General features: G+C 46.9%; 1 protein-coding gene across 1 annotated transcript in view; it reads left to right on the top strand.

The window, feature by feature from the left end:
• Positions 1–6,237: 6,237 nt before the first annotated feature.
• arnt2 (aryl-hydrocarbon receptor nuclear translocator 2) overlaps positions 6,238–24,347 on the top strand; it is a 39,627-nt gene continuing 21,517 nt past the window's right edge. The window contains exons 1-8 of the mRNA XM_080539344.1: positions 6,238–6,265; positions 6,738–6,951; positions 7,248–7,461; positions 16,243–16,345; positions 19,633–19,698; positions 19,988–20,073; positions 22,221–22,297; positions 23,542–23,676. Coding sequence (XP_080395470.1) covers positions 6,778–6,951; positions 7,248–7,461; positions 16,243–16,345; positions 19,633–19,698; positions 19,988–20,073; positions 22,221–22,297; positions 23,542–23,676 — 855 coding nt within the window. The 5' untranslated portion in view covers positions 6,238–6,265; positions 6,738–6,777. The remainder of the gene's footprint in view (positions 6,266–6,737; positions 6,952–7,247; positions 7,462–16,242; positions 16,346–19,632; positions 19,699–19,987; positions 20,074–22,220; positions 22,298–23,541; positions 23,677–24,347) is intronic.

The raw sequence follows: 24,347 nt of genomic DNA, 5'->3' as shown, positions 1-24,347 counted from the left end.
ATGCACACGGTATCAAATATTAACTAACTATATATTAACTGGCTGCCGGGGCGGGTGCACTGGGGCCTAACAGAGGGGTTTGTTTAACCTATCCATTGCATCAGCCTGAATGAGTGAGTAGGAGCCATAGAGCGAGGGAGAGATGGAAAGAGAGAAGCAGAGAGAGAGAGAGAGAAATGGAGCGAGAGAAGCAGAAAGAGAGAAGCAGAAAGTGAGAATACGGTAGCACATCACTTACACAGAGGTCATAAAATATACTTTAGAGCAAAGGGAATTGAAGGCAGCTGGAGAGTTATTGAATGAGTAGGCCAGAGAGGGGGAGAGAGAGGGAGAGACTATTCTGTTGTTGCTTCACAGAGAGAATGAGGAAGAGAGAGCAAGAAAAGGGCGATGCATGTGACATGATTCAGCAGTACACTCCCTCTATCCCCTTCCCAAAGCAGACTGCTACTGCCACCAGGCCTAGCTCTACGGAGCACCCTGTGACCAAAACATGTGCGACAGAGTAGGTAATAACACTGTAATAACATTGTCGTTATTGTCTCCTACAGAGATGGGCTCTGAGTTGCCGGGCCCGGTTTCCATGCCCGGGGCAGTGGTAGGGGCAGGGCAGGTGAGGATGGGCGGAGCCATGCCAGGGCGAGGGGGCAAGAGGAGGTCGGGAGGGTGAGTATCCGTACTTCAGTCATACACCGCCATGGATAGTCCACGAGGAAATTGCAATGAAATGTCACTGAAATAGGTCACTTTATTTCTCCCAAGGAGACAGGTGTAGGTGATGCACTGGATACACAAATGCCGATTCAAAGTTAAGCACACCACCAGTGTTGAAATTCAATGACGTTTGTCAAGTCCCAATGTTGCCCAACTGATATTCTCTTTGCAGTCATTTCACACGGGGGGGAGGGGGGTGGGACGACGACACACACAGACACACAAAAACAACGCTATTTTCATTTTGTACACCAGGAGCCTGTGGTGCTAGCTGGTGACAGCATCTGGTGAAAGCGGGAACAAGTCGGCAACCAATTGAATGTTCAGACCTTTATTCTGAAAAATGTCAATAAATGTCAATGTTGTTGAAAATCAATGACACACTCGCTCTTCAAGCTGATTTTCAATTTCAATTTCAAATGAGACATTTACTTCCATTTTTCTGAATAAAAGTCTGAACAATTTGATTGGTTGCCGACTTGTTCCCGGTTTCGCCAGCTGCGGTCACATATGGCAAGCGTACACGTCTATAATGAGAAGGAGAAAAACGCTGTGCTCCTGTATTGCGGTCAGCTTTCCTCAGGGATGAAACCAGGCCGCTTACTCCTCGCTGGCACTCTGCCTACACAAACATGAATAAATGAACTCCAGAGCTATCCAGGCAATGTGACAACTCAACATGACACAGAAAGACACCAGGGACACGTGTGCATCACTTATTTGTTTATTTATTTATGCGTGTGTGTGGATGGAATGTTTCCAAGAGGCTCCGGAGACGACAACAACAGATAGATACGTAGCGCAGCATCTTCCGTGTTCATTCAGAGAGACGGACAGAGGCTTAATGGTGTATTAACCCCCCTGTCAGGTAAACCATACGTGCTGCACCGAGATGTATCACCTTCAAAGAGATGATTGAGAGAGGGGGAACTCCCTTCTGTTCCTCTTCATCGCCCTTGTGCCCTTATGTTAGTGATTGTGCTACTCTGATATCTCTCCAACCACTCCATACTTAATGATACTTAATGAGTCAGTGTGTTGTGTAATCTCTCTGTCATAACAATGACATCTCACAAAGCAATCACTCCTATATACAGGCAAATGGAAACCATATTTATGTTGGCTCACATCACCTAGTCATGATTGTGTATTTTGTTGAATCGATAAAGAATTGTGTTTTTTGACATGTTTAATGTAATAAAACATTAAAATGCGATAACCTAGAGGTTAGAGAGGACGATTCACTTATTTAGTCAAATGTATTGATTATAAGTCGCTTTGGAATAAGGCGTCTGCTAAATGCCAAAAATGTAAATGTAAATGGCTAGCAATTGGAAGGTCACAAGATTGATCCCCACCTCAGGAGGGAGCTGCATGTGCCCTTGAGCAAGGTACTTAACCCCTAATTGCTCCAGGGGAGCTGGCTATGGCTGTGCCTAGAGCAAAAAATACAAAATTTCAACAGTTGACTGACAAGTTGATTGCATGGCAAAAAAAAATATACAAAAAATTATATACGTATATTGATTGATTGCTCGCTCAATTGTTGTCCAAACAAACATAAAAAAAAGGTTATGATTGTTTAACTTTGCCTGTATTTGTTAATCCTGTCAGTGTTGTTGCACTTGGTATCTATGTGACTGTGGGCTTTTTCCAGTGACAGAAGTGTGAAACGCTGACATGTGTTCCTTTGACGCACACACACACACACACACACACACACACACACACACACACACACACACACACACACACACACACTTATCAGCCCCTTCATTTTCAATCCTCTCATCTAATACAGGGATAAACTCTCAATGTTAGGACTCATGGCTCTCTCTCACTCTCTCTCACACACACACACACACACACACACACACACACACACACACACACACACTCTTACACTGAGAAGAACAAAGAGAGAGAGTTCATGTGATAACATTAGGAGTTATTATTACCATTGTCATAGTAACCAGTCATCAGCAGATGAATTGCGGCCTTGCTTCCCACACTGCACCTCTCTATAGGCCAGGACACCTCCAACACAGTTCATCCTTCCTGCTTTAGCTGCCCTGTCATTGTTTGGCATGGCAACGGTAGAGCCAGAGATGAGAACAGTCAGGTACCCAGCCTAGTTTTCCATAGAATAATAATATTATTATTATGTCAACACGTTTCTTTATAGAGTATGGTTTAGTCATTCTAATGTCTTGACACATTTGCTTATAACATGTTGAAATCAATCTTGAATTAACCTGAAATGTTGCAACAGAATCGTTGCCATATCAGGTTCTGGAGACTCCCTCCCTACCCCTTTCTGGGGTTTTGCTGGTAAATTGAATGTGTCACTGTGCAGTTGGCCAATTCACCCGTCAATATGACACGATAACCGACGTGCGTCGCCTCACAGGCTGTTGATTCTAACTCTCAGCAACAACGGTTGTGACACACACTCACACTGATTTCTATCTTGACGTGTCTGGAGGCCAGCCGCCGGAGTGGAGGAACGTTCCATCACTTTCCCTCCCTGCCTGCGTGACGTATTCACATGGACCCATTAGAGTTGACGAGAGCCCCTGTCAGGGGGCCGCTCAGGAAATAGACGTGTTTACCCCCTTCATCTGTCAGGGCCCGCGCACCGCGTCCCATCTGACACCAGCAGGAAGGAACGAGAGAGAACCTCGGAAACGGGGAACAAGCTTTCTCAGTCTGCAATTCCAGTTATTTACCCGTTAATGTGCCTCTGCGGTGTCTGGGTGATCAGAGTCACGCCTGTACGATGTTAAGTCTTACCTACTGTATAAGGTCCCAAATGTCTATCGGTCTGTCTTTATTTTGTATTTGTATCTATTTTATTTTCACTTTATTTTGCTGTTGTTGTTGTGGTCTGAGCTGCTGTAACGCCTGAATTTCCCCTCGGGATGAATTATCTATCTATCTATCTATCTATCTATCTGGACAGGAACATACAAGCTTAGAGATGGAGAGTAGAAGGTACTCTTCACCACAACATATCACCCATGTCAGATTGTCAATAACTGGCCTTTGATTGGTTTGCAGGATGGACTTCGATGACGAGGATGGCGAGGGACCTAGCAAATTTTCAAGGTGAGACCAATCAGAGACGGCCAATGTTTATATGCGCCTTTTACCTACTACTGACATTCCTAAAGCACTCGCATTGACAAGCAGTTGAGTGTACAACAAACAAACGTGTAATTCTTCTGTTTGTGTTGTAAAGACAATTGTTCATAAGTTGCATACACCATTCAATACATTGTTATATCGCTCTTTGTTTCATTTCAACCTCAGTGCTTGTGGACATTATTTCATGTTCATTTTTGGCTGTATGACCATTGTTTTTTCCCCTCAAAACAGCTTCAACCTCAGCTCCATCACAGGGCTTCTGTACCGTTTGGTTTTCCTCAACATGTGTTTTTTTCTTTCTGCTCATGTTCTGTTTTAGAGGAGGGTGTGTGACGGTTATGTCCCAGAGCTGGCATCACTGGCCTTTTTGTCTTTACTTGCGCAATGGAGTGGAGACATTGCCCTCTGCTGGGGAGAGGAAGAATTACATAAGCATGTTCTGATAGGATTAACACACTACTACCTCAAACTCCCTCTCTCTCTCTCTCTCTCTCTCTCTCTCTCTCTCTCTCTCTCTCTCTCTCTCTCTCTCTCTCTCTCTCTCTCTTTGTTTAATTGAAAAGAGCGCATTATACACATCCAGAGCTGACTATTATACTACATTTAACATTCGTAAATAGTGCTTTCTGCCTACTGTGCGTCTATCAGGGAAAAGTGTACTATTAATATGTACTATTAATATTTATCATACGCATTCATAGTAGCCTTTTTACATATCTAATATGCAAACACAGAAGGCTCAGGGTTTAGGGGCTGGTAACTTGAATGTGACGAGGGTCTTCCTCATGAGTCCAGCCTCCCTCAGCCCTCTCTGTGCAGAGGAGGAGAGGGGAAACAGCCTTGGAAAACAAAAGCATGCCCTTTCTTGTCCAAACATTACCAACTCATGTAGACCGGTAGTCCTGCTTTTAAGTTTCCCTCCATGCTGTTATTACCAGACTAATCATCTACTCCTGAGTCACCATACGTCATCATGTACGCTCGTAGGCCTGCGGATAAGAGAGCTGCTATTTCGACTAGTCTGCTGTCTGCTGTGTGTTTGTCTGTCAGCCGGTGGGTTCGTTGACGTGACGTGTTCTCTCCTTCTCTCTGCCGTGCAGGTATGATGATGATCAGTTTCCAGGTGGTGGTGATGGTCGAGATAAGGAAAGATATGCCAGGTAGGCTTAGCCTGCAAGGGTCATAGAGGATGTCACAGACTCTCTCTCTCTCAAACACACACACACACACCTGTATACTAATCACTCACACCTGTGCAGAGTTTACACCTGCTCGTTCCATTCAAAAGACAAACACCGGGGGAGGAAAGTATGCCAAATAAAGAGAATAACAAAGCCGTAATTACCTCAGCCATACTGTAGTGTGAATGAACACAGGTTTCATGTTTTCTCTGAGAGTAGGTATATTTGTCCCAGACATACATAGGTGGAGTTCATCGGGCGTAAACGTGGGGGGTCAAATCAAATCAAATCAAATCAGTACTTTGGTAGTACATGGCCACCAGAATGCACCAATCAAAACCCCAGTTGGCTATGCAAGGAGCAGCTCCATAGTCATTGCTATGAAAGGAACCCTGAAGTTAAACTTCAAAGTGGTGTTTTTAGACATTTAAAATCCTCCCAGCAGGATGGAAGAACTGACTGCAGGATTACAAAATGTCTGTTTCTTTGAACCCTTGTTTTCAAATTGGAAAACTAACCTCCTCTTTTGGTAGACCATTCTGGTATGAATATCGGTATGTAGGGAATTGAATCACTGTCAAGATGAAATCTGCTCCACATTTGGTTTCTAGGCCCATTCGGCGATGAGAACCACTCTAGGCAATACTTGCTGAGGTCTGATTTGTTTTAGTTTGATTTGCCCCAAAAATATAACAAGAAACAGTTGCAAAACAAACCCATAACAGACTTTTGCATAATAAATCAATTGAAAAGCTTGAGATGATGCATAATTCATGTTCATATAGACAGACAATAACGTGTAGGAGCATGCATCCATCCATCCGTGCCTAGAGAGAGATTGTTGACTGGTCTGCTGTGTTGACGTATAATAAATGTATGTTCTTTATATCCTCAGAGGACAATTCAAACCCAGAATGACCCAGCAACAGAATGACTATCTTCTCCTAACTTACTCTAACACTGCTAAGGCTTGTCTAGAATTCTTGATGTATACTCACTCTGTCAGCAAAATCAACAAACGGGTCACAATAAGATCAGTATCAGTAAAGCTACAGTAAAAGTGTGTGTTCTATCCAGCTATAGCCAGGTGCTTGACAACCAAATCACGTCTGATGTCCGTGTATCAGTTTTTCCCCTAGAGATTTTTTTTTTTTTTTTTTTTTACTTAGGCACCAAGCCAGCAAAAACAGCACCCTGGATCCCAAACAACAAAAGTTCCAATTGTAAGCCAACTTATATTCTAAGAGGGGTGACAGAGAGAGGCGGGGTTGCTCGCCCTGCTAGAGCAGTGGTAGGGGAAACACTGGTACATGCACGGGGAGCCACTCCATGGCCACGCTTGGAAGAAGAGAAATGGCAGTAGTGCCATAGCTGATGAGCGAGTATCTGTTCTCCATGTTGGTTAGTTTGAGGGCGGGGTAGTGTATATAATAATACACTATATGCTTTCCATTCTATATAGTCGGGGTTGGGCTTATCGACAAAATGGACAATTATTTTACATTACATTATAATAATAAAAAAAGAAAGAAATTCGATTAAAAAAAAAGAAAAGAAAATCCACCTATTTTGGCCTGAAAGGCTTCATCAGGGTGCTCTCCAGTGTGGCCAGGCAGTGACTCCCCCAGTGTGCAGACAAGGTAGGGGCTGCCCCAGGGGCCGTCCTCGGTGTCTAACTCCTCCTCTCTGTTCCAGAGAGAACCACAGTGAAATAGAGCGGCGTCGCCGTAATAAGATGACCCAGTACATCACAGAGCTGTCAGACATGGTTCCTACCTGCAGCGCCCTGGCCCGCAAGCCCGACAAACTGACCATCCTGCGCATGGCGGTGTCCCACATGAAGTCCATGAGAGGCACGGGGAACACCTCCACTGACGGGGCCTACAAACCCTCCTTCCTCACAGAGCAGGTACAGTCCTACAAACCCTCCTTCCTCACAGAACAGGTACGCTCCTGGGGCACAGCGGCATGGGGACAAGCTAGACTCCATGGAACATTCTAGACTCCATGGAACAGGCTAGACTCCATGTCCTCCCACAGCCACTGACCCCATAGTACAGAGATGCTGTTTAGATAGAAAGGGCCCAGCTGTTGGTGAAGGCAATGGTGATGTCTCCAACCACCTTTATAGATATGTTCTTTTACAATGGCTGTGTTATATTGCTTGCTCAGTGTGTGCGTGTGTGTGCGTCTCTCCCATAACAGGAGTTGAAGCACCTGATTCTGGAGGCCGCCGACGGCTTCCTGTTTGTGGTCGCCGCGGAGACGGGCCGCGTGATCTACGTGTCGGACTCGGTGACGCCGGTGCTCAACCACCCGCAGGCGGAATGGTTCGGGAGCACGCTGTACGAGCAGGTCCACCCCGACGACGTGGACAAGCTCCGGGAACAGCTCAGCACCTCAGAGAACTCCATGACAGGTGGGCACGGCACCAAAACCCGCCGGGAATTGAGAAATGGGAATTCTATCTCTGCATTCCACTCTTAATTCCCACTCTGTCATCAAACAGCCATATCTGCCATCATACCTCCGTTTTATATTGAAAAATATGATGATAAATACATGTGGGACGGAGGTATGATATGGCAGGTCACATCTGTGTGTGTGGCGGTCTCGCACGCCTGTCTCGTTCCAGTGAGTCAACTCGAGTGCTTACCATCACCAAGTGCGCTCGCCAACTAAAGCACTTGATTACCGTTGATATAAACATACTATACTAGTCCATAAGCACAGTATGGGAGAACTTGGTGAAAAGCATCATACGAGTTGACTCAATTAGACATGTGCGCTCTGCGCTGCGGGCTATGCGGGATGCAAGACAGCTGAGAGGAGACGGTATGTGTGCACTGCGTTTATATCACAAAATGTACATTTGATAAGTAGAAGTAAGCTAGCTAAGTAAGTAATCTAGCTAACTATGATTGGAAACAAAGTACTATCCAGTATCAGTGTTTCCTCCAGGATTAGTGGCGGAGTGTACCTTTTTCATTTTTTTCCGCGTGCACGCGCATGAAACACGCACTGGCGCTCAATACAAAGACGTAATTTCACCGAAAACTAGAGGGTGGCAACATAAAAAAAAAAAAATGTGCCCTGTTTACCCGTACCTCCGCCGTTCTGTTCGTGGTGATTTGAGAGGCAATATATTATTTTTGCCCCGCGCATATTGCCCTGTAGTTAGACCACGCGACCACAGCTCCGTTGTGTGTCTTATTGTCCAAATGTTCCCTGAATTTTAGCTGCATGTTTTTCCAGCATGTAAATCCGTTGTCAATAAAAATTCGACTCCCCTTCTTTCCCCCTGCCAATACTGTGTCGTTTGTGACATTTACCAACGTTTATGCTATCAATAGTTCGAAGCTAGCGTTAGATGCGAGGCTGCTCGGGAACATTATTTGTTTCACAAAATAGCCTGATTTAGTTGACCATGAACATCAGAGACTAGACTACATTACGAATGTTCATTTAAAATACTCTATACTGAGCACTGGTATAAGAACATGAACCAGAGAACAGCAGTAAATGCAAAAACCCACAGTCGTCGCTGATGATGTTGCATTTTCGATTAGGATACGGGATTAAAGGGACGCGCGACGGGCGAAGAGAGAGGGAAGGGATTTCCAGAAATCCAAATGTCCCGCTAAATTCGGACCAATCACAAAACTGTTTTGCAAGCGCGAGGTTAATTGCAACATTGTAACATATTGTAACTTACTACATCCTAAATCGGAATGAAATGTAGGTCTGAAAGCGGCCTAAACTAGCTTCAATCTGATTTTTTTCTGTTCTCCGGTCATAAAGTGGACTGAATCAATTAGTGGCGGAGAAAATGTATTCGTGGCGGCCCGCTGTTGTGTTTTCCTGCTGGTCTCACTGCCTGGGTTTGAACAGACTTTGGGATCAACTACAACATCTCCATAGGCTACATTAGAACATCTCCATAGGCTACATTAGAACATCTCCATAGGCTACATTAGAACTTTGCATCCTTTGAAAAAAATGGTGTGATGTAAAGATCTTGTAACTTCGCAAACAATAGCAGCATTTAAATAGTTTAGTTTATGTTCAACTGGAAAAGGTAGTGAGCACAGAATTTCGTGTTTTGACTCTGCTGGGAGTTTGTAAAAAATGCCTTTAAAAAAGCCTTTCCACCTCAGTGTTTCCTCTACATGCATTTATTCGTGGCGGGCCGCCACCAAAGAATTTCCTCCGCCACCATCCAGACAGTCCACTTTGATTCAGGCTGCGCAGAAAGGCAGCGAGTTATTATGACCGGAGAACAGAAAAAAAGCAGATTGAAGCTAGATTTAGTCCGCTTCCAGACCAACATTTCGTTACGATTTAGGGGTAGTTATTTACAATATGTTACAATGTTGCAATTAACCTCGTCGTTTGTGTTCGCACTGCAATCGAGACTGAATCTCTCAACAGGCGCGCGGCGCGAGGCGACGCGCTTTCAAAACTGGCTGCGTTCGTAAATTCACTCAGGAAATCCGATCAGCACTCGTGGAATGCCTCTCGTCCAATCAAATGACTCGGTTTCTCTATGACGTCGGGCCCAGTGTGCGCTCCAGCGCTCTCAGAGTTTAAAATTGGAGTGAGAAGCAGAGTTGTTGCCTTGTTGAAAACATATTCAGACTCCCCAGCTGTTCTACATGAGTTTATGACATGCAGCTGTATCATGCGGTGGTAGTACTAAACCCTCGTTGTGTATTGTTTGTTTTGCCGTGGAAATGAAACATTTATGAGTCTTACAACAACTCATGTGCGTGTAAAAAGCCGGTAAACGGATTTCTCTTTTAGCCCGTCGCCGGTGCCTTTAATCCCTTATCCTAATCGAAAATGCAACATCATCAGCGACGACTGTGGGTTATTGCATTTACTGCTGTTCTCTGGTTCATGTTCTTATACCAGTGCTCACTATAGAGTATTTTAAATGAACATTCGTAATGTCTGTCTCTGATGTTCATGGTCAATTAAATCAGCCTATTTTGTGAAACAAATATAATGTTCCCGCTAATGGGTTAACCGAGCATTCTCGCACCTAACGTGCAAGCACCTAGCTTCGAACTATTCATAGCAATATGCGCGGGGCAACAATATCTATTGCCTCTAAAATCACGCGTGCACGCGGAAAAAAAATCGCACCGCGCGCGAAAGATGAACGCCCCGCCACTAATGGGAAAACTCCTGGAGGAAACACTGCACCTGTACATATATATATATATATATATCCTATGCCATATATCATATCTCCACTATGATTGGAAATTAAGTAGTGTCCAGTTGTGGAATTATATTTAGCAGTAGCGATATTGGGGCAGTTCTTATGCGCTCTGCCCTGCTGGTTGCGTGATGCAGGACAGCTGTGAAAGGAGACTGACCAGGCAATAATCAGGGTCCATTCAGACATGCAGCGACCCTGTAAATTGCATGGAATTATACATGGTCTCGACCAGGGTAATTGCCCGAGCGGATTTCCCTGGTCAGTCCCATTCACACTTACGTCGACCCTGGAAATTGCATGGTTCTACTGGGAAGGCTCGTATGTGTGAAAGGGGCTTACGGCTGTGTATGTCGAAGTGAGATGATGTCATTCTTATTGGTCTCACTAGAGGGCACTCTAGCCCTGTGGAGCCTCCGACTCATAGAGATGTCTGCCTGGACAAGCACTAGCCCTCTATATCCTACAAATAACACTTCAAGAGTGTGTAATCCACAGAACAGAGCAATCTCTCTGAAGAGCAGAGTGGGCACACACACACACACACACATACACACACACCCCAGCTCCTGTGCCCTTTGAAGTCATAGCTCTAAATCGCTCACCCAGTGTGAAATGTAATTCAGGGGGGAATTCAGTGGAACTAAAGCAGTGTGTTTTGGATGGCGTCTCTCTCTGTCCCTCTCCCTCTCTCTCTCTCATTCTCTCTCTCTCTCTCTTTGTTGCTCCGGCTTAGGAGGAACTGTATAGCGTGTAGTAAAATCATTCCTGTGTGTTTGCCAGGGAGCTGACAGAGAGAGAACAGAACAGACAGGATAGAGTTCAGCAGAGTTGAGGTTGTTATTGCCAGGTGTGCGTGTGTTTATATGTATGTGTGTTTGTGTTTGTGAGTTTGTGTGTGTATGTTTGTGTGTGTGTGGGTGTGGGTGTGGGTGTGGGTGTGGGTGTGGGTGTGTCACGGCGTGTGCCAAGGCGTCAAACAACACAAGTTCAGTTTCATTGATACGATGATGGAATTACATGGTCCCAATTCTTCACATTCATTTGGGTTAGGCGTTCAGGCACAAACCTCAATCTAATGGCTGTTTGAGTTTCGACACACACACTTTGGAATTGTTGTGAACATTCTCAACATTCATCTAACATGAAAGCTGAGCTTTATGCAGAGGTCTGTCTAGAAGTTTCTCACCTATCACGGCTTGACGCAGCACACCTCAGTGACTTAGTGTATGGCAGACTTAGCCCTGACCACCTTGTGAAGACGGCACCACAGCCAACTCATCTCTTTCCCTCCCCTCAGCTCCCCTCCTCTCCCCCTCTCCTCCCCTCCCCTCCCCTCCTCTCCTCACTCCCCTCCCCTCCTCTTCCCCATCATCACCCCCCTCCGTGTGGTGGCCAGCCGTCCATCCTCAGGCATGAAAACGTCTTGACGTTTCTCCGCTCTTGACACAGACGGATGTTCCCGGCACATCCACAACTAAACGGCTCAGATTACCAGCCAGAGCGTGGAGCGTGGAGTCTCTTCCCTCCTCAGGTAGTCACAGAAAGTGAAAAATGCACAGACTTCACGCTTTCCCTTCGGTGTTAACGTGTCCCTTTCCGAGAAAGAAAAAAAAACGGTCCAGGATAAAATATGGAGCTGTGTTCTTGACGAGTGTTTGATAAGGCCATGTTTCTCGCTGATGGAGCGATTGTGCCATCCTGGCTGGTTACTGCGCGTCGCGCATGGCTAATGAGAGAATGAGAGTTGGCAAGCCGCGGCTACTGGTTAGTCGAGCATCCATAATAGATGGAGAGTGATTGGGCCGGGGCAGACGCAAAGGAGGAAGACGTCTCCGTGCGTGAGAGATGCGGCCTCCTCCTCCTCCCATCTTTCTTGTCTGGGAGAAGAGCGAGCGAGAGAGGAAGGAAGGGATGGATGGATGGAGAGTGAGGTTTTAGTCCTGCCTTAACGTTGCTGTTTCTCCCCTCGGATGATTTCCCTCAGATTGAGAGAGAGAAAGAGGGATGGAGGGAGAGGTATAGAGAGAGAGATGGAGACATGGATAGAAGGAGCTCACTTCTCTATCAGATGTGGATGAGAGGATGAACAGATGGATGGTGGGATTGAGAGAGAGAAAGAGAGAGAGAGAGAGAAAGAGGAATAGTTGGGCTCTGTAGCCCCAGGCCCAGGCTTGTGTTTCTAGGTGCGGTGAAACAACAGGGGTATTTATTTTAGCTCGGCTCCGAGAGACTCTGAAGGTGGAGGAAAACACCCTGCCCAGCCAGGCAATATACTCAGCTCACCCATGACTACATATTGTGTTTATGAAGTCCTCAACCTTCCTCTCTTTAAAACTGTACAAGGCTTTGCATGCAAACAAGCTGGTAGAGCGGTTGACAAAGGGGTTTTGTTGTTCGTGTGCGCCTCAGAATGGGTAAGTCCCTGGGAGTCGGGGCTCGTTCTTGTTGTTGTTGTTGTTGTTGTTGTTGTGGTGTTTGGGGTCACTGTTGAGTTGGTCTGTTTGTTGACACACCGAGGAGGGTGAGAAGAGGCTTGTTTGCCAACCAGCACAGCGGCGGCCCGCGGGCATCCATCTACTCATGCCAGCGCGGCACCACTCCAGTACTGGCATACCAAAAAGCCTCCCTCTCTTTCTCTCTCTCTCTCTGTGTGTGTGTGTGTGTGTGTGTGTGTGTGTGTGTGTGTGTGTGTGTGTGTGTGAGTGATCATATAATAAACCTCTACATCCTAACCCTTGACACATGTCTTAGACTTGCTCCCTAGTGCTGTTTTCTCCTCTCCTCTCTCCTCCTCTTTTCCTCTCCTTCTCTTCTCCTACCCTCCAGGCTACTCATGTTTTCCATGGGATTCCAGCTGATCCGTGTGTTTGTGGTTAGATCTCCTAATTTCCTGGCCGTTTCCATGAAATCATCAGCGAGTGATTCAGATCCCTGACCAAGGGAGATGACCAGAACTTATTGATCGAACTTGTTAGAACTTAAGGGCTCGAGAGCCGAGACGGGAGGACACGCACTCACAGAAACCTCTCTCCTCCTCCCTCTCTCTCTCTCACCCACCCACTCACTCACACTCACTCTCTCTCTCTCACACACACACACACACAGATGCCAAGATGCACATACCCAACCACTGGGCCTTGTGCTGAGCCGGGGGTGTGTGTGTGTGTTGGCGGTGGTAGCACCAGTGTTTGTCTTCCTCCCTCTGTCCTGTGGTGGTTCCCATGGAACCGGTTCCAGGTTCAACACTACCTGTGGTGTTCCACACAGAGAGGCAGAGACGGGCTGGAAGTACAGCATTCTCACCCTCACACACACACACACACGTGTACAGGCTTCTCAAATCCACAGCGGATATTGCAACACTGCGCCATCGTGCCAGGCTGCCAGAACAACAGGTCTTACTCATCACGTACACACATTTCGAATGTTCATTTCCCACAACCTGAACCGTTTGTGTGTGTGTGTGTGTGTGTGACGTATTGTCCTCTCATCGGATGTCCTGGAAGCCAAGCCTGACTCTTCGTCAGCACGAACATGAGGCCACACAAACAACCGTGTTTGCTTATGTTTCACGGGGGGCGCGAGCACGCACGCACGCATGTGGTCATAGGGGAAATGTACTGTGATGGTAGTAAAGTCTGGTGTCACTAGGTCTGTTTTTTGTTGATGATACTTAACTCATAACTAGTCAAGATGCTTTCATCTCTCCATCTGGACCAGGGTAAATAAGCAGAGGTGTTAGTGTGTGTGTTTGTGTGTTTGTGCGTTTGTGTGTGTGTGTGTGTGTGGCTGTGGCTGTGTGTGTGTGTGTGTATACCATGCCGTCACCTTGATGTCAGTGCATTCCTCCCCTATCTGGCGACAGTGATAACGGAGAACACTCAGATACGCTGTTGATGAGGTAAAGCAGCGGGGAGGCTGGCGGAGGGAGGCAGCCCTAAACACTACGGAGTGTGTAGGATTGAATTCCAGCCTAGTTGTTCTAACCCACCTGATCCCACTAGTCAAGTGGTTGTCCGTCACCTGTCCTCCTCACGTCACAGTGTCGTTTTTAACACACGGAACGGTCGGAATGAGAAACAGTATCAAACACACGGCTCCATGCATTACAACGAGCCCGTCCTCTTGTTTTCTACCTCCGCCAGCCTCTTCCGGTGTACAAAACCAAAACCATTAGCTCCCCAGGACACAGGGTAGGTGAACACGACCAGTACTGTTTGTGTACTACCACTGACTCTACTTGAACTGTATTTGAACTTTTGCGGTCGACACGGGTCAGCTAGGCAACGGGCCAGAGCACTCCAGCCATTTCCCAGGGACACAAAGCCCTGCGCCTGGAGTCTGGAGCGGGGCCTTTTTAAACTCCAGGGGTCGATGTGGACGGCCAGACTAATGTCGCACTGGGAGATCCCAGAGTTTACACTGTCCAACTCTGCTACGCTGATGTTTTTGACAGGTTGGCCAGTTGACCCTTGCGTTGAGTTTCATTGAGACCCCCTAGTCGTGTGTGCTGTGTGTGCGTGTGTGCGTGTGTGTGTGTGTGTGCGTGTGTGTGCGTCCAGTCAGTGAACTCTGGCAGCACAGCGCCACAGTCATCTGGCTCCGGGGGAGTGGAGCAGCTGTCCCCAGTGTGGTTCCACAGGAATGCCTCCTCCCAGTCTGAACGCCGTGGACCATAATTTGTTTGCGAAAATGGCTGAGAGCTTAGATCATGCTAGAAGCTATCGCGTGGCTCGCTCCGACGGAGAGTCCTAAAGATGTGCCAACAGGAACAAGGAGTAGAATTCCACCACACACACACACACACACACACACACACGCACGCACACACACAGCCCTGAAAGTCATGCGGAAAAAAGTCAAGTCAAGCTGAATCATGCCACTGTTTTCGCGTCCATGGTTGGGGAAGGAAATCCTTCTTCTTTGTTTCATTCCCTGGTTGCTTATTAAGTGTTTTAGAGAGGAGGAAAAACAACATCTAATTGGCCAGGCTTAATTAGATTAGTGGAGAATGTCTGCCTGACTTGCTCTTCCTCCTCACCCCATTTAACTCATTTAGGGTCATTAGCTGTCCCATCGTTTGTCTGGATGAAGACATGTCTGAAGTAATGCCAGACCGTTTAAAGCAGAGGGTGGCTGTTTTGGTGGTGACTTGGGCGCGGGAGGGGCACTGGGGGGCACTGTGTTTCTGTGTGTGTAATGAACTGTGTATATATATATATTTATGCTATGATTTATGTTTTTGAGAGTGTAGCTGTGCTGTAGGATCTCTCAGTGACGTCTTCTGATGTGCCAACCCCCCTGTACAGTAAATAATAATTCAAAAATAAATACATCTATATTAATTCTTCCTTCTTCTAGCATTTTGACTGCCAATGGCACCTGGCCCGAGCCTAGATTACTTTTCTTGCGATGACTGATGGATAGACTGATTCACTTCCTCAGTATTTGTTGTTAAGTTGCTTTGGATAAAGACGTCTGCTAAGTACTAAAACTGTAATGTCCTGGTCTCTAATGCCCTGGTCTCTAATGTCCTGGTCTCTAATGTCCTGGTCTCTAATGTCCTGGTCTGTAATGTCCTGGTCTGTAATGTCCTGGTCTGTAATGTCCTGGTCTCTAATGTCCTGGTCTGTAATGTCCTGGTCTGTAATGTCCTGGTCTGTAATGTCCTGGTCTCTAATGCCCTGGTCTCTAATGTCCTGGTCTGTAATGTCCTGGTCTGTAATGTCCTGGTCTGTAATGTCCTGGTCTCTAATGTCCTGGTCTGTAATGTCCTGGTCTGTAATGTCCTGGTCTGTAATGTCCTGGTCTCTAATGCCCTGGTCTCTAATGCCCTGGTCTCTAATGCCCTGGTCTCTAATGTCCTGGTCTGTAATGTCCTGGTCTCTAATGTCCTGCTCTCTAATGTCCTGCTCTCTAATGTCCTGGTCTCTAATGTCCTGGTCTCTAATGTCCTGGTCTCTCCCCACGCAGGCCGCATCCTGGACCTGAAGACGGGCACGGTGAAGAAGGAGGGTCAGCAGTCCTCTATGAGAATGTGCATGGGCTCACGGCGCTCCTTCATCTGCAGGATGAGGTGTGTGTGTGTGTGTGTGTCGGGGGGGGGGGGGGGGGGGGTTGTGTATGGTGGGTGAGGGGGATTTGAACAGTGCACATTGAACTGATGAAAGAGTCCCACTCGTATTACAATCTTGCCAAAACCAATGACTCGAAATGACTCTGAAACGTTGTCAGCTCCAATCTCTCAGGCAGCGATGACAACCACGCAACACCTTTTTCCTATATCGCTAGGCAACCATCCAGTTTATGATTTCCACCTGGGATGTAAATTGGCATGTGCGTGCAGCCAAAACCTATTTCACACCCTACAGCCATGTAAGCCATATGCTTCTCATCCCAAAGTGAAGGCTTTGAAGAGGTTAAATGATTGATGTTTCCGTACTTCTGAGATAATTATGTATGACATAGTATATACGTTGCAGATCGTCCAATAATCATTGCAATCTGGAATGGAGGCCCTCTCACACCCCAGTGCATCGGCCCTCATGTTTTATCCCTTATGGTGGCCCTCCCACACACACCCACACACACACACACACAGTAGAGTTGGACTGGACGATTTCAACTTTTTTATACCGTTCTAACGTTCCCAAACAAAACAAACGCTGTGGTTAACCGGATTCAAAATGACATTGTTGTAGGGTTTTGACTGAGCCACAAACTTCAATTAATAATAATTTTGCCATTTAGCAGACGCTTTTATCCAAAGCGACTTACAATTACGAATTACAGGGACATTCCCCCTGGAGTAACTGAGGGCTAAGTGCCTTACCCAAGGGCACACTAGTAGTGGTGTGGCTTCAGGCGGGATTTGAACTCACAACCTTCACAACCTTCTGATCCCAAGTCCAACTCACTATCCACTAGACCACTAGACCACCACTAACTTCAAATGATTAAGCCCTATTCTTTCTGCGAACGTGCTCCAACACTTTCCACGAGCAGTGCTACAAAATGCGCTTCAAATAAATAAATACGCAAAAAAACCACTTGGTTCATAATGAGACTATGCCGGGACAAATTCGACTATGTTTGGGAAACACTGCACGTTCAGATTCAGTTAAACCAAAAGTCGCTGGATACGTGACTAAGGAGGAAAGGCTAATTGCAATTGATGATCTAGCTTGGTAGCTAACGTTAGCTAGACATTTTTTGGTATTCATACGAGGTATTGTGATGAAGTAAAAAACAGCAACGCTATTAACTAAAATCACCCATCGGGTGTTTCATGTCAAATACTTGTTTGACTCTTGACTGAACAAATTAGCAAGCAACGTTAGCTACACAGAACTCTGGTAATTTCAGAGAACGTGTTCGCCATGGTTGAACAAATAAATAAAGAGTCAGGGTCACCACTATTCGAGTGAGAGAACAATGGGTACGGAGACTTGAAGTGGTTTCACGGTTGCAGTGAAAACACTGTGTCAGAGTTTTAAAGTTTTTTTTTAGCAAACTAGCATAACAACAGTCAAAACCATAGATATCCATACTGTGGTCAACACAGGGATGTGTTGATCACAGTATGGATATCTATGGTTTTTGACTGTTGGTCAACACATCCAATTGAGACCCCCATAGAGACCCCCTATGTCACAACAAGCGACTCAGTCTTAAAGGGCCCTCGCCCAATTCCCACCATAGAAACCTACTGGTGAATTATTAGCGTCTCACAGTAGCGTTCGCTACAATATAGCAATTTAAGACGTTTTTGACAAAAAACATAGCTATTTTCAGAGACCCCGGTTTTCAGTTTAACCGAAAACTCACTCACTCACTCACTCTCTCACATTTTAAATGCTTTATTTATGTCCACATAAATTGTACAATATCTAAAGGACATAAATACTATCAGTGCATTTTTGACATTATGGAAACAGTCAGTTACAATAGTGCCGAGCCAACAAACAGTTATGCCTACACATAGGATGTTATTCACACCAAATGATGATTACAGTGGATTGACAGATACAGTATCAAAACTGTACAGTACTGACAGTATTCAGCTCATGGGTACAAGAAGCACCGCCTTCTCCATATTGAGCGGCTACCAATAATAGCAGATACTGAGCAGTACTTTGCTAACTGTTTGGCCCTTCTCTTAGATAAACCAGCCATTTGAAGGCCTCTGACAACAAACTTGACTGACACACTCTTACACACACACACACACACACACACACACACACACACACACACACACACACACACACCAACAGACACCAGCCGCTTCTCCTTGTCTAGTAACTAAAGACTTTGGCATTTGTTTGTTCCATTCCTGTGCAAGCCACAGCAACGCTGACGAGTTCTAGAACGTGAGGTCCCCTGAGGAGACGTGGCGGTTTATTTATAACCGACAGATACCACCCGCATCCCTCACATACTCCTGATGCATGTTGACGATACGTAATGCTGTGTTAGCAGTTGAACGGGGACTTTGATGCCTGTTTTGTCTACAGCCGTCACAGTGTGTTGGCGAACAGGAATGTGTGTACTTTTAATTTGGTTTCTATTTTGAGGCTCTTTCTAAATTGAAACAGTGTGGGAGTGGAAAGGGGGGAAAGGATGACTGTCCGACAGAGAGTGCTGCTCGCAGCAACAAACGAACAAGCATCCATCTCACATGGCGGACGCACAAAAACAAACCCACACACACACAGCGATTTCAGAGGAGCACAGCATGCAAGCCATCTGAAAAGGAATTCCTAACAGCGCGAACATCGATATTAGCTCCAGACCTTTCTTAGAACAATAAATAAATAAAAAGCTTCTCTCATGAATGATGTCGGTGCCGAATCAAAAGCTCTACTCCATAGCCTGCCTCGAATTACTGACACAGATCTGTGACCTCTCTCACATTGGCGTTGCTGCCCAGCCGTTCACCAGACAGGAGAAGACAGACTCGACAATCGAATTCACGTGTCAGATTTATTACCTTTCTTTGAGGAAACCCATGTCCTGCGCTCATGGCAACCGACTAAAACAAGAAACAGCAATTGTTGGCACAGAGCAACTCAATACAGCTAACGGAACAGCTAACAGAGCCTCATGTCAGACAGCTCACACACACACACCATTGGTTGAGTGTTGTTATTATTAGAGTGTGTGACTCTCTTCTGCTGTCCATGTTAGTTAGCCACCACTCTGCTGTGTGTGTGTGTGTGTGTGTGTGTGTGTGTGTTTGTGTGCGCCTGCGTGTGTCCTCAGCCTGACACTTGTAAATGTAGTACTTGTAAATTGTAGTACTTGTGTGTAATTGGTATCCTGTGTGTGTGTGTGTGTGTGTGTGTGTGTGTGTTTGTGCAGGTGTGGAAGCGCTCCTCTGGACCACATCTCTCTAAACCGCCTGTCCAACATGAGGAAGAGATACAGGCAAGACTACCTCTGTCTGTCTGTCTGTCTGTGCCTAACCTCCCTCCCCCCCCTCTCTCTCTGTGTACAGTATGTTCTCTGAAACCTTGTTCCTCTCTGGTACTCCCCCCCCCCACCCCCCGAATTGCCCTTGTTCTGTCCAAAAAAAACAACCTTCAGGTGAAATATGGATGTTATGGTTGGGGCTGATTACCGCTGATGTCGCTGGGGAATGCAGCTGTCAGTGTCTCTTTACACGTGTTTGTGTGTGTGTGTGTGTGTGTGTGTGTGTGTTTGTTCTCTCTTTCAGGAACGGGCTGGGACCGTCTAAGGAAGGAGAGGCTCAGTACTCTGTGGTACACTGTACCGGTTACATCAAAGCCTGGCCCCCGGCAGGTACCTACTCACACACACACACACACTTTTGCCTCGCCCAGTTTCATCTTGACCCCCCTCCTGTGGACCATCTCTTGTCTTTAGCCCTGTTTTCTGTAGCCCCCCCCCCCCACCCCAAAGGCAGCTTTATTCCTCAGAACACGGCCTGTGTTTCGTCACGCCTCAGACAGAGACAGACACGGTTGCGTGTTTGTGTAGATTCCTCTGATCAGGTCAGTCAAACCCACTGAGGAGGACCAGATAGCCGTATCAGGCCGTACTTCAACCAAGGACCCAGAGGCCCGCAGGAATCTGCCTGCTAAATCTGATCTGCGCCAGCGGGGGTCATAGAGCACGCAGGACCTCGGATGCACTCGCTGACACACTTACACAGGCGCACGCTCAACTCCTCCGAGTGTTTACAGAGTCGAAACATCGGAATGCACACCCCGTAGTCTGGAATTCCCATTAGTGCTCTTATTGTTTGAACCAGGTGTCCTGGAGGGGCTTGGGAGGAGGAGGAGGAGGAGGAGGAGGAGGAGGGGGGGGTGGTGGGGGGTGGGGCTCTCAATTGAGCAACATAAAGCATCCAAGTCCAGTGCTTTGATGGCAGGTATCCCACTGACACAAACACACAGCACATGTGTGTGTGGAAATTGTTGCCACATGTTTCACTTCCCCGGGACTAAAAATAGACCGTTGGAATTCGTTCCGGACCGTCCGTGGGGTTTGGCTGTCAGTCATGAGATGACGCGCGCACGCACGCGCACACACACACACACACACACACACACACACACACACACACACGCAGCCGGACAGTCCATCTGGGTATGGATAATGAATCAGCACAGGAGATGGATGTATGGAATGTTAGGTTTAATGACGGGTTAAGTATCGGGTTTCATTGTTCCCCGTTTGTTCGTACGGCGCTCATCTGGCCGGCAGCTCTCTATGTTTGGGCCAGATGTTGTTGCCCGGACGTTGTTGCACCACGTTCAATAGAGGTTAGGGGACAGCAACACGTTCTGCTTCGTCAGAACGTAACAGAAGATGTCTCCTTCCACCCGATAATTGGCTGATATGCAACTCCTAATAAATCTCTCTCCTGATAATTGGCTCGATGATTGAATCCAGTCAACGTATCTCGACACCTTGTGTCCTCTCTACGCCTCTCTGTGTTTGTTGGTGAAGAATATCCCCCCCCCCCCCTCCTGAATACCACCTACTAAACCAAGCCTGAAACAAACCTCTTCGTCTGGCGCAATTAAGGAGCTGTCAGCTGTCAAGAGTCTTGTCCCTGTGATGCTGTGGCAGGTGTGTGGCAGCACCTGAGGCGAAGGGATGGGGTGCGGGGGGTGTGTGTGTGCGGGGGGGGGTGGGCGATGTTTTCTCTTGTAGGCTACACCTCCATCTCTGCCTCAGGTAAAGCCGGGGGGGCGCGGGGGGGGGGGGATTCCATCAACGTCACTAAAGAAAAATCCAGGCTTATTTTGATAAATCTCAAAAAGAAGCTCTCAAAAAGAAGCCTGGATTTTCCTTTAGCGAGGTTGATGGAATACCCCCCAGGACTCCCTCCCCCACCACACCCTCAGCATCATTAAAGGGACATCGTTTCTCCAGCCCTCCTAACCCTAACACTATCACTATGTCAGGGAGGAAAACACAGAAGGAATTGTTATGGGAAAGACTGATATTAAAATGAAACGAACAATAGCCCTCACCCTCTTTTTTTTATTTATTTTTTACATTTTCTTTCTTTCTTTTGTTCTTTCTTTCCCCTCCCTCTCCGTGAAATACGTGGTCGCCGAAGAAAGGAGAGGCATTTTAGTATTTGTTCTGGATGGTTTGTGGGGAGACTGGCAGTGTGCTTGTGATTTATCTTGCTGCGTTTCAGCCTTATGGAGAAAAGATTGGTCATTAATCACAGCACACCGCGGTCTGCAGTGTCAGGCAGGAGATTACCTCTCAACACCTCAAAGTTCAAATAGCAAATGTGAAAATAAACATGTACTCTTTATCGGATAGCTCTAGTTCTGGTCTAGTTCCATCTAATATTCAATATCTCTGTCTGTCAATATCCTCTCTAGCTCTCTCTCTCTCTCTTTCTCTCTCGCTCACTCACTCACTCACTGTCTCTCTCTCTCACCCCCGCCCCTCTCTCTTAGGTATGACCATCCCAGAAGAGGACACAGAGGCAGGTCAGACCAGTAAATACTGCCTGGTGGCCATCGGAAGACTGCAGGTACGATCGTGTGTCTGTGTGTGTGTGTGTGTGTGTGTGTTTGTTTGTAAGCACTGATGAGTACAGATAGGTATGCACTTTCCAATGGCTATACAGGGTTCGACAGTAACGCTTGCCCGGAGCAAGTAAAACATTTGCCGGGTTTGTTTGCGCGAGCCCGACGACGCTGCTGGATCCTGGATATGTTGACCTGTGTGCAGGAAGAACAACAGACGGCGCAGGTGCCAGACCAGACTAGATGTTCGTGGAGATATTAAAGATAAGATATTATTAAAGCGTACGCGCCTGTCGTTCACCCGTCGCATCGCACACGGTTTAATAATATCTTCACTCCGCGATCATCTAGTCTGGTCTGGCGCCTGCACCTTGCTCCGTCTGCACGGTTTAATAATATCTTCACTCCGCGATCATCTAGTCTGGTCTGGCGCCTGCCCCTTGCTCCGTCTGTTGTTCTTCCTGCACACAGGTAAAAATATCCAGGATCCAGCAGCGTCGTCGGGCTCGTGCAAACAAACCCGGTGATTTTTTTACTCGCTCCGGGCAAGCGGGCAAGAGTTACTGTCGAACCCTGGCTATATATGGTTATGTATCCAAGCCAAGCCTGTGTGTGTGTCCTCAAAGCAGGTGTGAGCAGGGGAGGATCAGTCCTATAGGATTAATGTAATGGAGCAGACAGATATCCCTCAGCTGAACTCCCCCCCCCCCCCCTCTCCCATCGCCCTTAGCTCTGCTGTTACCCAACCGCTTCAAATCACACATCTTTAACCTGCCCTCCCATATCCCTCAGCTCATCTCTGCTCAACCCCACTGCTCACTTTAATCATCCCTCACATCTCTTTGCCCTTTCGTATCTCACATCGCCTCCCGGTAATCTCATGTGTCCGACCCTCCTCTGCCTTTTTTAATGGAGAGCCCAGAGAGAAAATTATCTTCAGCGGTCTGCCATCTTGATGAGCGATCGCACATATCACTTATGTTTTAGGGGGTGTTCTCCTCTGATTAATGTCACCTCTTCTGCTCTTGAGGTCGAAAAGATGTTCCTGTGTAGCGATTAATGCCACGTTCGAGGGGGTCTGTGACATTTCCAACTTGGCAACTTGTCAAATTCTGAGAAGTTTTTGAGTTTCCCCATTCTGAGCCATTTCAGAATTCACCAACGGAGAGCTCTGAAAACCGCTTCATCTTAGTGGGAAGCTTCACCCTGAGAGCCTGTGACCTTAACCCAGTGTTTCTGTCTCTGTCAGGTGACCAGCTCCCCGGTTTCCATGGATATGAACGGCCTATCGGTGCCCACAGAGTTCCTGTCGCGCCACAACTCTGACGGCGTCATCACCTTCGTCGATCCCCGATGCATCAACGTGATTGGATACCAGCCCCAGGTTGGTTCCCCCCCCCCCCCCCCCCCCCCATCACTCACGGTCATAGGGAATATTGGGAAAAAACTTAGGGAATTTCAGACCAGAGAATCATGTCTGTTCTACTTCTGTTCCATTTCTGTCTGACCCAGTTCTAACCTGTTGGGACTCAATTAAAGAAGCCTGTCGAATAGTTTGTGTCAGCAACCCTGAGAGCACGTTTGAACACTTTGAAAGTGCATTCTTTCATCCAGTCCTTGGAAGTTCGAACCGATCAGACATGACTGGTTTGGGGTAAAGCTTTGTAGTGAAATCCTTACCTTCACCTGTCAGAGCCCCTTAGATCAGGGGATGACTTCAGAGAAGGAGGGGATGGAACGATGCCATCTCAAAGTGGTTTTACACAGAACACAAGTTGTCGAGAGGACGACTCCTTAAAAGGAGAGGTGAACCCTGCGTTAAGTGTGTTTCGTGTGAACTCTTGACCTCTGCTGTATTCTTCTCAAGGGTCAAAGGTAACAGGCACAATCACTTTAGTCAGACATTAAAGATAACCACCGAACATCGGGGCCATCTTTACAGGTTCTGAAGATTTAAACGTTGTGTTTTCACAACTGGACTCTCGGTAGATCAGACGTTGCAAAGCTTTGTACAGCTGGCCTGTGTGTTTGAGTTACAGTCCGAAAGCCACAGCG

This window comes from Nansenia antarctica, assembly GCF_963989245.1.
Source record: "Nansenia antarctica genome assembly, chromosome: 9".
Lineage (NCBI taxonomy): Eukaryota > Metazoa > Chordata > Actinopteri > Argentiniformes > Microstomatidae > Nansenia > Nansenia antarctica.
Note: the sequence above shows the minus strand (reverse complement) of the source record. Positions and strands in the feature narration are given on the sequence as shown.